Source organism: Phacochoerus africanus, chromosome 2, assembly GCF_016906955.1.
Source record: "Phacochoerus africanus isolate WHEZ1 chromosome 2, ROS_Pafr_v1, whole genome shotgun sequence".
NCBI classification, from domain to species: domain Eukaryota; kingdom Metazoa; phylum Chordata; class Mammalia; order Artiodactyla; family Suidae; genus Phacochoerus; species Phacochoerus africanus.
In genome coordinates, this window is record NC_062545.1 from 31,825,651 (window position 1) to 31,841,462 (window position 15,812).

Below are 15,812 nucleotides of genomic sequence, written 5' to 3' on the forward strand. Positions count from 1 at the left end.
TGCTGTCCAGAAAGTAACAAATTTTGCAGCTGGAAATAAGGTTTTCTCAAATAGGCTTGGAGGTGGTCTCCTTCTCAGCCTCTAGAGTACTGTTTCCAATATGATCTAGGAATTACCTCCTTTAGAATCCTCTTGGGTCCAATACCAAGTCCACCAAATGGGATTTGGGGAGCAGGGGAATGGTGAGGGTTGAAAGGGAGAGGAAAGGGAATGCAAAAAAACGCCTGCATTTCTAACAAGCACCCCAGTGGTTCTGATGTGCTTGAGTTTGAGGCTGGCACTAAGGCATAGCATATCATCAAAGATTAAAATAACCTTTTTCCCTCTTTTTTAGTCAATACCTCCAATAGGTAAATCTTGTCCTCAATCGAGGAAAGACACATTTAATATTGTTAAGAAGTCATATGATTGGAGATCCTGCTGTGGTACAGTGGGTTAAGAATCTGACTGCAGTGGCTGAGGTCGCTATAGAAATGCTGGTTTGATCCCTGGCCCAGCTCAGTGGGTTAAAGGATCTGGCATTGCTGCAGCTGTGGCTTGGATTCAGTCCCTGGCCTGGGAACACCCATATGCCATGGGTGCGGCCATAAAAAGAAAAAAAGTCATATGATAAGAAAACAAAATGAGAACTAATCCACCCATGTAATTAAAAGAATTTACGGTCAGGAAAACAATCATAAATAAACAGAGACAAAAAGTCAGTTTCTATTTCATTGAAACATGAGTAACACAGTCAAATTCTTAAATGCTTAAAGGCATACAGTATAAAATAAAAAACAAAGCTACCAGTGATGTGAAAACATGACACCATCCCAGTTTTAAACCAGACACACCTACTGACTATCAATAGCTTCAAGCTACCGTTTTGAATCACCTGCCTTTGAACCAGAGCTGTTATCAAAAGCAAGATCTTCTACCATTGTTTCTTCCAGATCTCAGTAATCTAAATCACAATCGAACAGAGTAATTCTGGAGGGATACACCATAAACCAGTAAGAATAGTTACTTCTGCAGAGAAAAACTAGGAAGATCAGGAAAGAGAGTCTGTTGGTTGGTTAATTATTTTTGTTTTACTCTGTACTCTTTAACATCACTTTCAAAAGTTTATCATTTCCAGATTTTACTTGTTAAAAACATCTTTTAAAAAGAAAGTACCAGGAGGTGTTTACAGCCACCGACATGGTTCGTCCGCTAAACTGCACCGTTGCTGTGCCCCAGAACATGGGCTTCGGCAAGAACGAGGACCTGCCCTGGCCTCCACTCAGGAATGACTACAAATGTTTCCAAAGAATGACCACAACCTCTTCAGTAGAAGGCAAACAGAATTTGGTGGTTATGGGTAGGAAGACCTGGTTTCCATTCCAGAGAAGAATTGACCTTTAAAGGACAGAATTAATACAGTTCTCAGTAGAGAACTCAAGGAACCTCCACAGGGAGCTCATTTTCTTGCCAAAAGTCTGGATGATGCCTTAAAACTTACTGAGAAGCCAGAATTAAAAAATAAAGTGGACATGGTTTGGCTAGTGGGAGGCAGTTCAGTTTATAAGGAAGCCATGAACAAGCCAGGCCATCTTAGACTTTTTGTGACAAGGATCATGAAAGAATTTGAAAGTGACACATTTTTCCCAGAAATTGACTTGGAAAAATATAAACTTCTCCCAGAATATTCAGGAGAAGAGAAAGGCATTAAGCACAACTTTGAAGTATAGGAAAAGAACAATTAATGTGAAAGTGTTTTTTGATCTATTTCACACCCTCTCCCTCTCCCTAAAATGTATTTTTTTTGTTGACTTTGGACCTGTGGATAATTATTTCAAAGCAGTGTGCTTCTATTTGCCATTCATCTAAGCTAGACATGTATCGGATACCTTTTGTGAAACATTTCTTGCTCTAACTGTCTGAATGCCCATCAAGAGCCAGGAATAGGTTACCAGCACCTGCCTAGGGTAGAATATCTACTATCTACCAAGACAACCCAGAGTGAGAAAGTCCCCTGGGGGCATGAGTTGAAACCAGGGCCTGTAGAGATAGGAGCTAGATAGATGGGTCCAAAGGTGAGAAATAGATTTTACACAGAAGAGCTAGAACTCGGTTATTAAAATTAGATGAAAAGAGGGACTATGAATTACTCTATGTGTATCACACATCTGAGAAAAATTCTGTTCATTCACACCAGGGAATCTAAGTTGCGAACTCCAGGATAGTCCTTGGATGCAGTAAGGATGCAAGTTTGAGACAGCCTTTTCAGTGGTTAAAAGGGTAGGTCTGAAACCTTTAAAAATGTTTAGCAAAGATTTAGATGATTATATATCTAAAAAAAAATAGCATTTTCTGACTTATAAGGTGGTACAACCTTTTTAGAGTGTAAGTTAGAAACATCAAGTAAGATTTAACATATTCTTCAGCGTTCCCATTGTGGCACAGCGGAAACGAATCCAGACTAGGAACCTTGAGGTTTCAGGTTCGATCCCCAGTCTTGCTTAGTGGGTTAAGGATCCAGTGTTACCGTGAGCTGTGGTGTAAGTCCAGAAGTGGCTCGGATCTAGCGTTGCTATGGCTGTGGTGTAGGCCAGCAGCTGTAGCTCTGATTAGACCACTAGCCTGGGAACCTCCATATGCCACAAGTGAGGCCCCGAAAGGCAAAAAAAAGATTCAACATATTCTTGGTTTGGACCCAGAACTTCCACTTCTAGAAATTTGTCCTGAACAAGGAGATGAATCTAAGAGTCTTTGTTAAAACATTTTTTTAACTTGGAAACAGCCCAAATGTTGATTAATAATAACTAACCAGCAGGTCTATTAAATGTATTATCTGCAGCAGTTAAAAGTGAAGAAGTACTGACAGAAAAATGACAAAAATTGCTGAGTAAAAGAAGCAAATTGTAAAAAAAAAAAAAAAGAAAAGAAAAGAAAAAAAAAGTACCAACCTGAAAAACCTTAAAATACAAATGGAATGAACATATATCCATAGTAACTATAAACTATAAGAAGGGGTAGAAGACAATGGATGAGTAGAAGAAATAGCTGAAGAATGTACAATGCAGTTTTTGCAGTACTAGGAAATAAGTTCATAGCAGTAAACACCTACATTAAAAAGAAAAAGTTTCAAATAAACAATCTTACTTTACACCTAAGGAATTAGAAAAATTAGAAAAAGAACAAACAAAATCTAAAGTTCATAGCAATAAACACCTACATTAAAAAGAAAAAGTTTCAGGAGTTCCCATCATGGCTCTGTGGTTAACAAACCCGACTAGCATCCAGGAGGAAGGGAGGTCCATCCCTGGCCTCATTCAGTGGGTTTAGGATCCGGTGTTGCCCTGAGCTGTGGTGTAGGTCACAGAGGCGGTTCAGATCCCCTGTTGCTGTGGCTGTGGTGTAGGCCAGTGGCTACAGCTCTGATTGGACCCCTAGCCTGGGAACCTCCATATGCCGTGGGTACATCCCTAAAAAGACAAAAGACAAAAAAAAAAAAAAAAGAAACAGTTTCAAATAAACAATCTAACTTTACACCTAAGGAATTAGAAAAATTAGAAAAAGAACAAACAAAATCCAAAGTTAGCAAAAAAGAAGAAAACAACAAAGATGACAGAAATAAGTGAAATTGAGGCTAGAAAAACAATTTTAAAAATCAACAAAATTAGAGTTGATTTTTTGAACAGATAAACACAAGAGACAAAACTTTAGCCAAATTAGCAGAAAAAGAAGACTCAAATCAATAACATCAAAAATACCACAGACATAAAAAGGGTTATAAGAGACTACTGTGAACATTATACCCCATAAACCAGATAATTTAGAAGAAATGGATATATTTTTAGAAATGTATAGCCATCCAAGTCTGAATTATGAAGAAATAGAAAATCTGAACAGAACAATAACAAGGCATCAAAAACCTCCTAACAAAGAAAAGCCCAAGACAAGATAACTTCACAGGTTAATTTTACCTAAAAATGCCAATTCTTCGCAAACTTTAACACGAAAACCTCAAGATCACTGATATGACTCTCATTTCAGGGTGGTATTAGTGCATGCTCAGTTTCCACGAGCATTGTAGCCCAACCCAGGCAGCTTTGTGGGACACTGGAGATGAGCTTCTAGACTTTCTTCAAGTGATGTACCTTACCTCAAGCCTGCCATTCTTGGCAGGTCCTAATCCTCACGCTTTTACATCTACTCTTAACTGGGCCTCCTGGAAATGAAAGGCCCCTTTTGCCTTGGTAGACCTAGATAGTGATGGCTTCACACATTAAAGGATTGAGATGTTGTATAAATGACTTTTAAAATATTTTAAACCTTCGAAAGGGAAAACTCTGAAGGGCCCAGTATTTCATTAGTGTCCTTTCCAGCTCTGGATGGGATGAGCAAATCAAATAATTCTACATCTAAAGGGATTCAGTTCAGCCTGGCTAGATGAAGTCCCTTTCGGACACAGGATTTAATATCCAGACTATCAAGGGAAATGCAGATAAGGGAACAGAAACTGAGATTTGTTAATTAACTTTCCAGGCCAAGTACTTAGCAGTAAGTGGTAAATCTTGAATTGGGAGTCAGTTCTCTCTGGGACCCAAACTCTTAATCTCTTTGCTAAAAGATCTGCCTCTGAAGTGAGAGAGAAGCTAAAGCAACAAAGTCCCTTGTGTTGTAGGGGGAAATAATCTGTCTTTCTAATCATGGCATTTTAGTGCTGGAATTAGTAGTAGAACATTTGATCTAATCCTTGCATTTTACAAATAAGGAAACTGAGGTTCAGAAAAGGTAATCAATATATAATATATGTTTGAGTGTACACACACACACACACACACACACACACACACACACACACACATGTTTGCGGTACTGCCATGGCAACTTGGGATCCAAGTTGCATCTGTAGCCTACACCACTGATCATGGCAAAACCAGATCCCTAACCCACTGAGTGAGGCCAGGGATTGAACCTGAATCCTCACGGATACTACTTAGGCTCATAACTGCTGAGCCTCAACAGGAACTCCTCAGATATTTGTTTAATAATTTGGAGAAAAATAAAAACAGGGAACTACAAGAATTGTCATAAATTTTGAGGACTGTGGAGGTAAAAGAGGGCCTGGCCCAGTAGAAGGATAAAGAGAGGCCTTGTGGGGCAGTGGAGAGTATGCACCCTGGAACCAAACCTCCAAAATGTCTTAGCTTCTTACCCTTGGGTACCCCATTCCTATTTATTATTAACTTTATAAAACTATGTGAAAGCCAACTGCCCTAACTCAGAAGTACATCATGATAAAGATGATAATAAAGCTAAGCATTACAGTAATAACTTAGAATCACCTAATGTACACTGTATATATATTCTCACAGTATTTCTATCAGGAGGGAAGTGACCATTTTACAGATGAAGAGACTGAGGCACCAGCAGGGAAGTAAAGTGGTCCGAGGTCTCAAAGCTGGTAAGTGGTAGAGCCAGGTTCCAGGCATTTTGATTCCACATCTGGGAATAGATGCTGGACTATTCACCTACTCAGGTTCCTTCAGGTTCTTATCCTAACTAGTCACATCCACCTTGCTAAGAACCAGAACCCAGGTCTAACAAACGCCATATGAGATGGTATATATGCATAGATTTTCACAGAGCAGAAGTTATATCCAAATACAAAACAAATCAAGACAAACAAAAAGATGAACATGCTGCAAAAAAAAAAAAGAAGGAGGAGCCAACAAGTATGAAAATATATATCATGTAGTAAAGTCTTCAAGTTCTTGAGAGGACTTGGGTTAAGACAAAGCACTAAATATTAAAGGTAAAGGTCAGAAAGAAAGGTGCGCTGTCTGAATAACCAACTAGGTGTCTCACATCTGTATGACCCTGTTTGTAGGAGACTTACTCAGTTTGTTGATATTAGGGATTAAAGTACCCCATGTCTGTAAATATTCAGCTCTAAATCCATCCATGGAAAACAAAATAACGGGTGGAAGGTCAAATCTGAAAATGGAAAACAAAAATTAATCCATTATTTTAATTTTTTAAAAAAAGACACTTTTCTATACTACTTATAATTCCCTAACTTAGAAAATGCTAGGAAAGTACATTCAGAGATAGTTCCTAACTCAAGCTTTCCTTTCTCTTTCTAAAAATTATTTCCATTGGAATTCCCATCGTGGCGCAGTGGTTAACGAATCCAACTAGGAACCATGAGGTTTCGGGTTCAATCCCTGGCCTTGCTCAGTGGGTTAAGGATCCAGCGTTGCTGTGGCTCTGGTGTAGGCCAGTAGCTACAGCTCCGATTAGACCCCTAGCCTGGGAACTCCATATGCCATGGAAGCGGCCCTAGAAAAGGTAAAAAAGACAAAAAAAAAGACTATAAAATAAAAATTATTTCCATTAACAATCAGTATTTCCCATTGTGGCACAGCGGAAACAAATCCGAGTAGGAACCACGAGGTTGCGGGTTCGATCCCTGACCTTGTTCAGTGGGTTAAGGATCCGGCATTTTGGTGTAGGTCACAGAGGCGGTTCAGATCCTGCATTGCTGTGGCTCTGGCGTAGGCCAGCAGCTGTAGCTCCGATCAGACCCCTAGCCTGGGAACTTCCATATGCCGCTGGTGCAGCCCTCAAAAGACAAAAGACAAAAAAAAAAAATCAGTATTTCCAGTATGTTATTAATCCATAATAAAAAAGCTTTCAACTTGGATCTACCATTCTCTGAGTTCTAGAGTTTAAAAAATTTTGGCTAACTTTATTTCCATTTACTCCTTGGCATTTGCCATCTATGAAAACCACATGCACCGCATATGAAATATATCTAGCCCTGAGAATTTACAATGACAGGGTAGGGTGCTGTGGAGAACAAGGAAGGGCTTTGGCGTTGAAAAACTTGAGTTCAGTTCTCTGCTTCATTCTTTATAAACTATTTAACTAAGAAGTTATTCAACCTCTTGAAACTCAATCTCAGCCCACTCACTCAACACTTTGGAATCATTAAAACATGGCACGTTAGTATCATTGCCTCATCTCAGATATATTTAGTATTTTACAGGGGTAGGTATACATAGAGCTCATTATGTGCACTTTTCCAATAAAAGTCAGCAGCATGCAAGAAGAGCACTAACCAAACATCACTGAAATGGGATTCTTTATTACAGACCTTTCACAATCCTGGCTTTGCCTAAGGATCCAAAGGAAATAATTGCTGAATTCAGTACTCACTTTCAAAAACTATAAAAGTTACAATTATTCAGCCATCTTTTGGGTATAACTGTTATTTATTATGATATTGGACTTAGAGACTCCATAGCTTATAAGACGTTTTATTCTTCTAAAGTTTTATATTTTTTATTCTTTACTCCAATATCTCAGGATATGAACCTCCAAAGCATTTCAATCTCTTTTGAGATGAGTATTTAAGTTATAATGATGAAAGGTAACTTTTGAATTATAGCCAGAGATTATCTTTTTTCCATTCAAAATTTTTTTCACTTTTAAAATTTTACTTGTGTTTTAAACACACACACATCAAAGATGTATAGCTTCATAAATGCTTCCTAACTGAACTCCAAGTGCAGCTATTACCCAGATCAAGAAACGCTATTACTTAGAATCCTTCCCTCAAGTTCCCTTCCTGTCACCAAACTCTGCAAACCACACTCCACCAAGGCCATCAGCATCCTGATTGTAAGAGCATAGATTAGTTGTATCTATTTTTGTACTTCTATTTATATATGAACAGAATCATACAGTATGTATTCTGCTGTGTCTAGCTTCTTTTACCTGATATTATGTTTGACATATTTTTACATATAGTTGTAGATCATTCATTCCCATGGCAGTCTAGAATTCCCATGAATGAGTAAACCACAGCTTATTCATTCAACTGTTGATGGGCATTTAGATATTTCCCAGTTTAGGGCTATCATGAATAGAAACTATGAACACAGTAAGTTTGTTGTAAAAATTAAACATAGTGCATACAAATAAGAATGCCAAAGATATTTTCAATTCAGTGCTCAGTAGTTTATCTAAATTTTTGAACAAACACATACAATTCCAAGAAATTTGCTTAGAATAAGTCTTTTAAAATTCTCATAATTGCCCAGTATTACTATAAAGAAAATTCTGAATGCTGATACCAGCCAAAAATAAGACAAATAATTTCAGTTCTTTTCAATACGTTTCCATAGAGCTAGCAAAAAATATTAGGGTTGTTGTCTATTTACACGTTGTGAAAGAAACGGTGAGGAGAGTCTGGAGGAGGTCTCTTTGGTTTCCTGGAATATGGCTTATTGTAGAGTAACTTATTTAACAAATATTTGAGGCAGACATGGTGCTAGATACTAAGAATAAAAGCATAGAGTGATGAAATTAACGTATCTAAGTGGTGAAATTGAGCCATAAACAGAAGTGGTTAAGGACTAGATTTGGGTACAGAATGTTATTCAAGTACATAAGAGGACATCAGATTCAATATTTGAAGGTAAAAGCAGGCTTTCCCGGGAGTGTGACATGTGAACTGATGCCAAAAAAATGAATAGAAAAATATGAAATGTGAATGAGACCAATGTTTTACTCAAGGAACACATGCTGTGCAGGAGCCCATGTTACAGAAACAATGCCTGCAATAATATTTATGACTCTCGAAAACATCAGTTGAGCAAAAACAAACAAAACAAAAAACAAATTCAAGACAACAAACGAAGGAGGTCTTGTCATGGCTCAGCAGTAAAAAACATGACCAGGACCCATGAGGAGGTGGGTTCAATCCCTGGCCTCACTCAGTGGGTTAAGGATCCAGCGTTCCCATGAGCTGTGGTGTAGGTCGCAGACATAGCTCGGACCCTACATTGCTGTGTCTGTGGCATGGGCTGGCAGCTGTAGCTCCAATTGGAACCCTGGACTGGGAACTTCCATATGCCAAGGGTGGGGCTGTAAAAATAAAAAAAAAAAAAAAAGAAAAGAAAAGAAAAGAAAAAAAGGATATATGATTCCATTTGTGTGAAATTCTAAAACAAGAATCTATGGTGATGAAAATTAGAACATCTTTCTGGGGAGATGGAAATATTCTATATCTTGGAAATATTCTATATCTGTGTGTTACACGGGGTTCTGAATTTCCTAGTCTCATTATACTGAATACATAAATGTGGAAACTTCAATGTATATGAACCACATCTTAAAAAAATATTAATGGAAAACTGTGACTACTTTGACTACAATGTGGGAAAAATTCATTAAGAAATTAAAGTGACATTGCAATTTGTATTTCAAAATACTTATTTTTTTCATAAAGTCATAAGTATAGTGCTGATCTTAAAATTTCCACTTATAAATATGCCATCAAAATGACATCGTCACTTAAAAACAGGGTTGTATATCTCTGGGATCAGGATGTTGATTCAATTCTCACAAGATATCTGAACTTGGCACTATTACTATTGCTATTATTATTGCTGTTATCCTGGTTTTATAGATAAAGCTTAGGGAAGTTACTAGTACAAAGTTATACAGGCGAAACCAGGACTGAAACTCAAGTCTTTTTTTTTTTTATCATTCTGAATTCTTTTTTTTTTTTTAGGTTTAGCTTTTGTTTTATTTTTTTTAATCTTTAAAAAATTGTTTTATTGTTATTTCCCCAGTAAAATTTTTTTTCTACTGTACAGCATGGCGACGCAGCTACACATACATTCTTTTTTCTCCCATTATCATGCTCCATCATAAGTGACTAGACATAGTTCCCAGTGCTACACAGCAGAATCTCATTGCTAATCCATTCCAAAGGCAATAGTCTGCATCTACTAACCCCAAGCATCCCATCCATCCCACTCCCTCCCCCTTCCCTTTGGCAACCACAAGTCTATTCTCAAGTCCATGATTTTCTTTTCTGTGGAAAGATTCATTTGTGCCCCATATTAGATTCCAGATTTAAGTGATATCAATAGTATTTGTCTTTCTCTTTCTGACTTACTTCACTTGTTATGAGAGTCTCTAGTATCATTCTAAATTCTTTGCTCTTCTAACTAGAAGCTTCTGAAGAAGGCATCTGGATCTGAGGACTGGCATAAACCAAAGTAGCATGGTATACAAACAGACACATCACCCACACACATTTTTTTTTTAACGAAACATTATCTAAAAATGCCTTCATCAATTCTCTCTATAGCCAGATATTCCTTTCTCCTTCTTCTGTTTGACTGTCCCCCTCCCACGGCTTGAGGCAGAAAAGCAGAGTAGGTGAAGGGTAGAAAGGACAACTGGAGGGAAAGGGGAACTCCTCTTTGACTGGGAGGGGACGTGGGTCACATTTCTAGGGCTGGGCAAAGTCTGGGGAGCCACCATCACAAACGTGTGGAGGAGATGCACGGGAAGGGTGGGAGAGGGGCGGCGCCTCCCCCAGTTCATCTCCAGGGCCCTCCTGACAGAGTTCTCCTTCCCTGTTCCACAAGGTCTACTTCACTGGGAGGCCTTCCATGGACAAACCTCTTCCCCTTCCCTCAGTCAGAATAGATCCGAGGTGCCAGGATAATAATAAAAGAGAGTTCTGGCTGGAAACACTTAGATCTAAATTCTCCTGATCACAAGACCTTGGGATGTTCATATAAATAATCACCTTTTCAAGTCACTGTAAGATATGAATATAAGGTAATATATTTTAAAATGCTCTGTAGGAGTTCCCACTGTGGCACAATGGGATCAGTGGCATCTTGGGAGAGCTGGCACACAGGTTCAATCCCCTACCAGGCACAGGGGGTTAAGGATCCAGCGTTGCTTCATTTGCTGCTTAGGTTGCAATTGCAGCTTGGATCTGATCCCTAGCCAGGGCACTCCATAAGCCCTGGGGCAGCCAAAAAAAAACAAAAAAAAGAAAAGAAAAAGAAAAGAAAAGAAAAATGCTCTGTAAACAGTAAAGCAAACGAAGGTGTGTTATGAGTTTGAAGCCACAAGGAATGTAATCTTTTGTTAACTTTTCTGTTTTAAAATGTTCATAGGGTGGAGGAAATTCCACCCTTTGTCTCAACTATATTCCCACATGCCATCCATTAAAGGAGGATAAATATTCCCATGTCCTTCTCACCCTTCTGGGCACTGAGGCTGCTGGGCTTCGCCACACTCTTCTTCCACCCATGGGGTTTCTCCTGAAAACATAAGATCAAAATCTTTAGACAGGGAAAGAGAAACAAATGTTCAATGACATGATCTTTGCAAACAACTTATTTCATGTTACTCCAGTGAAGTTCTTCCAGAACATGTTAAATACTACTTCACATGGTGGCAAGGTCAGTGCCTCTGGCGATTTGCAGAGATCAGTAATTGACACTAACTGAATACCAGGAAGCCCATCTTTACGAAAGTAACAAAGGGAATTCCTCTAGCTGGAAAGGGCCAATTTTGTACTTCTTTTTTAAATAATGATTTTTCCTTCAGGGACAATTTCTTCCCAACTGCTAGGAAAAAAAAAATGAGTTTAATAAATAAAAGAATACCATCCAAAGAAAAATGAAAAGCATGAAAAAAAGAGAAATAGCCAGTGAGAATAACTGATATTGATATCAAGTGGGAAAAACTGAACAAACAAAATTTCTAAGATTGTAAGTAAAAAAGTCTCATTCTATAGATGTTTCTGTTTATAGAACATTCTAGCTAGTTAATGAAGTAGAAATGATAGAATAGGAAGGTCAGTATTTGCAGCTTCTAATGGATCTAGGCAATGATCATCAACAACTAAAATGCCAAAAAAAGAGACAACCAGACAAGTGGTGCCTCTTTATGGAAGTAATACACTACCTGTGAAGGATACATGTTAGATAGATAGATAGCGGTAGGAAAACACTTGAATATGAACAGTTCTCAGGTTCTAACTACCAATTTGTAGGAAACATAGGGGATGACAAACCATTTCTTAAGTTACAGGGGATGGAATCTGAAAAATCCAGACTGGAAAATTCTACAAGACAAATGACCCCATTTATTCAATATGTAAGTTGCAAAGGGGATAAAAAGAGGAAAGGACAACCTACTTTTTTAAATTAAAATATAGTTGATTTACAACATGCTGCCAGCTTCTGCTGTACAGCAAAGTGACTCAATCATACACATACATGCTTTATTTTTTTATATATTATTTTCCATCATATTCTATCCCAAGAGATTGAATATAGTTCTCTGTGCTATACAGTAGGACCTTATTATCTATCCATTCTAAATGTAATAATAGCTGCATTTATTAACCCCAAACTCCCAGTCGATCCCATCCTTCCCTCTAACCCTTGGCAACCACAAGTCTAGGGAGAACCTACTTTTAAAGGACCTGAAATATATCAGCCAGTTGCAATGTATGGTATCTATTTGGATCCCTGTTTCACACAAATCTCTCTTTTTTTTAATGCCATGAAACAAAAAGAAAAATTTGAACTCTGATGGGATATTTGTTGACAATAAATAATTACTGAAGACATTTTTTAGATATATTGATGGTATTCTAATTTTGTTAAATCCTCATCTTCTTTTAGATACATGTGGAAAAGACTTATAGATATTTAAGTATAGGATTTGCTTTGAAGTAATCTAAAATTTTGAAAGAGAGGTTGACAGTTCCCATTGTAGCTCAGCAGGTTAAGGACCCAACACAGTCTCAGAGAAGATGAGGATTTGATCCCTGGCCTTACTCAGTGGATTAAGGATCCAGCATTGCCTCAAGCTGAGGCATAGGTCATAGATGTGGGTCAGATCAGATGTTGCTGTAGCTGTGGCGTAGGCCTGCAGCTGCAGCTCCAATTCGACCTCTAGCCCAGGAACTTCCATATGCTGCGGGTGTGACAAAAAAAAAAAAAGTAAAAGAAACAGAGGTTGGGGAAATACAGTGTATTTTTTTATGAAGAGAAAAAACCCCAAACTTGAAAATAACCAGAATGGGGACTAATCCCTAAACTTCACTTTAATGTCATGCTGGGAAGTATTAAAAAGCCCACCAGGGAGTTCCTGTTGTGGTGCAGCAGAAACGAATCTGACTAGGAACCATGAAGTTGCGGGTTCAATCGCTAGCCTTGCTCAGTGGGTTAAGGATCTGGCGTTGCTGTGGCTGTGGTGTAGGCCGGCAGCAATAGCTCCGATTAGGCCCTTAGCCTGGGAACCTCCATATGCTGCAGGTGCAGCCCTAAAAGGACAAAAAGACAAAAAGACAAAAAAAAAAATCCCACCTATGGATTATCCAATTACCTAGGAGTACATACCTTTATCTGGTTTAACCTTTACCATTTATTCATTTTACAACTTAATACAAGTTAATCAGTTAATCGGTGAAAAATTAACAGCAGTATAACTGATTCTTGCCTGAGAGCAGATAAACTGTCCTGTAGAAAAGCAAATCATTTCTAGTGATTATAGAATCATTTTTAGTGATTGTATTCCAACATTCCTTCAATCCCATGTATACTTAATTTCTTGCATTCTCTCTCTGAGCCAGCTTTAGATTCTAGTTGGTTATCTCCTTAATGAGTGAATAAATCTTTGATGTATTCACTTTACTTTCATAGGAGTTATATTGCCATCTTTTTGAAAGTTTTACTGTGTCAGTATGAGACAAAATTGGTCATGAGGTGATCATTGTTGAAGCAAGGTGATGGGCATATAGTAAAACATCATACTATACTCTTCTTTCTATATGTTAGAAATTTATCATAATTTTTTAAAATTCTAAATAAAATATATAAGCAATTAGTTGGTTTATTGCACAAAAATCATTCCTATACCCTCCAGCTACTACCTAGAGGTACAATTTTGGCAAGAAAGGGAGTTCCCGTCGTGGCGCACTGGTTAACGAATCCGACTCGGAACCATGAGGTGCGGGTTCGGTCCCTGCCCTTGCTCAGTGGGTTAAGGATCCGGCGTTGCTGTGAGCTGTGGTGTAGGTTGCAGACACGGCTCGGATCCTGTGTTGCTGTGGCTTTGGCGTAGGCCGGGGGCTACAGCTCTGATTCGACCCCTAGCCTGGGAACCTCCATATGCCATGGGAGCGGCCCAAAGAAATAGCAAAAAAAAAAAAAAAAAAAAACCAATTTTGGCAAGAACCATTTAACATCTTTAAAAAGTGTTGTATTCTTAGACTGAGAAAACATTTACCTTTGCTTAAAAAAAATGAACTGCAACAATTAAATGAACTCCCTCAAAGTAATTAATTAGTGGTAATAGTAAGCTTCAGCACTGCTTACAAAAATTACTTTTGTTTCTTTTAAATTCAAGCAATATCGTGTAATGAGTTCAATGAGAAAATTTTCCAGATGACCTGAGGATCAGTACTGAGACAAAAAGTTGAGTTATAAAATTAGGGTAGAAGGCAGGAGAATGCAAAGGTCAGAGGCAGTAAGGTCAATGAACTTTAGGGAAATAAGCAAACCTGAAAACTACACTTGCCTTTGTAAATTTAGGGGGATTTTTACCTAGACAATATTCACTGTTAAATATCAATTATTATTTAAAAACACAGTTACCATTTTAGGCTTTTAGTTTCTGTTCTGATTCCCATTTTTAGCTGATTTTCAATTATATTTTGTATAAAAACTTATTTGTCTATTAGTGCAAAACCTATTTTCTACTAAGAGATTATAATTTCCAAGTATAAGCTCTACTGCATGTGGTGTTATGAAAAGAGGGATGGTAGCTTGAAATAATTTTGTTGATATGTGTCATATGAATTCTTCCTAAGTCTCAACAGATGTTCAGAGGGATGAGTGACCCTTTAAAAAAAAAAAAATCTATGGAGTTCCTGTCGTGGCGCAGAGGTTAATGAACCTGACTGGCATCCACGAGGACTCACGTTCAATCCCTGGCCTCGCTCAGTGGGTTAAGGATCCGGCTTTGCCATTAGCTGTGGTGTAGGTCACAGATGCGGCTCGGATCTGGCATTGCTGAGGCCCTGGCATAGCCTGGCAGCTATAGCTCAGATTGGACCCCTAGCCTGGGAACCTCCATATGTCATGGATGCAGCCCTAAAAAGAGAGAAAGACAAATAAATAAATAAATCTACTTCACTTATAAAGTGGCAAAGCAGGTAAAATCAGGAGTTGAATAACTCGGATTCTGTGGAGGGAGTTTTGTTTGTTTTTTGGCCATACCCATAGTGCGAGGAAGTTCCTGGGCCAGGGATTGAACCTGTACCACAGTAGTGAAAGCGCTGGGTCCTTAACCCACTGCACCACCAAGGAACTCCATTGGATTCTAATCTTGGCTCTTCATTACCTCCTTGAGAGTCCTAAATCAATAATTAAAGACATAGTAGTTTCAATAATCACACTGGTTTAACAAACTGCCATTTGGGCCAGAGAACTTCTTTTGTGATGTTTTAACTTTAGGATCTGCCATCCAGTGGCTCAAACCGCAAGTATGTCCAGCATAGTCATTGGACTGACAAAGACCTCGTTTTACAGACAACATGGAACTTTCAAGTTTTTTCTTCTTCTTTTCTATAATATCTATGCTATAAACTCCTTTTCTCTATCATGCACAAAACTGTCTTCCCACAATAAATACATTTGGTCTTTTCATCTATATGGAGTCTCCAAAGATTTTTTGACTTCTTTTAATCGGCAGCCTAGGCCAGCTCTAAGGTCACTGAACTCACAGAGGCAAACAGACCAACACCTGCTTACCTTGGCAAACACTCCTATAGTCAGCACAGCAGTCTTTCTTCTGTAAACAATCATCTGAACAGGAGCAAAGGCTGGATTCTAGTCTGGTCTCCCCACAACGAAATTTATTGCATGTCCACAATCGAGCTATAAAATTACATGATTCGGTTATGAACATATAACTTATTTTAAGCATCCAATACCAAAAATATAAAC

The 15,812-nt window shown here is 38.2% G+C and overlaps 1 protein-coding gene and 1 pseudogene across 3 annotated transcripts in view; one reads left to right on the plus strand and one right to left on the minus strand.

The window, feature by feature from the left end:
- ENPP3 (ectonucleotide pyrophosphatase/phosphodiesterase 3) overlaps window positions 1–15,812 on the minus strand; it is a 93,791-nt gene that overhangs the window by 48,715 nt on the left and 29,264 nt on the right. For all 3 annotated transcript variants that reach the window (XM_047758591.1, XM_047758574.1, XM_047758583.1), the window contains exons 5-7: window positions 15,618–15,743; window positions 11,048–11,108; window positions 5,867–5,964 (exon numbers count right to left, since the gene is read on the minus strand). In XM_047758591.1, the coding sequence (XP_047614547.1) occupies window positions 5,867–5,964; window positions 11,048–11,108; window positions 15,618–15,743 (285 nt within the window). The remainder of the gene's footprint in view (window positions 1–5,866; window positions 5,965–11,047; window positions 11,109–15,617; window positions 15,744–15,812) is intronic.
- Window positions 1,180–1,724, plus strand: LOC125114934 (dihydrofolate reductase-like; annotated as a pseudogene).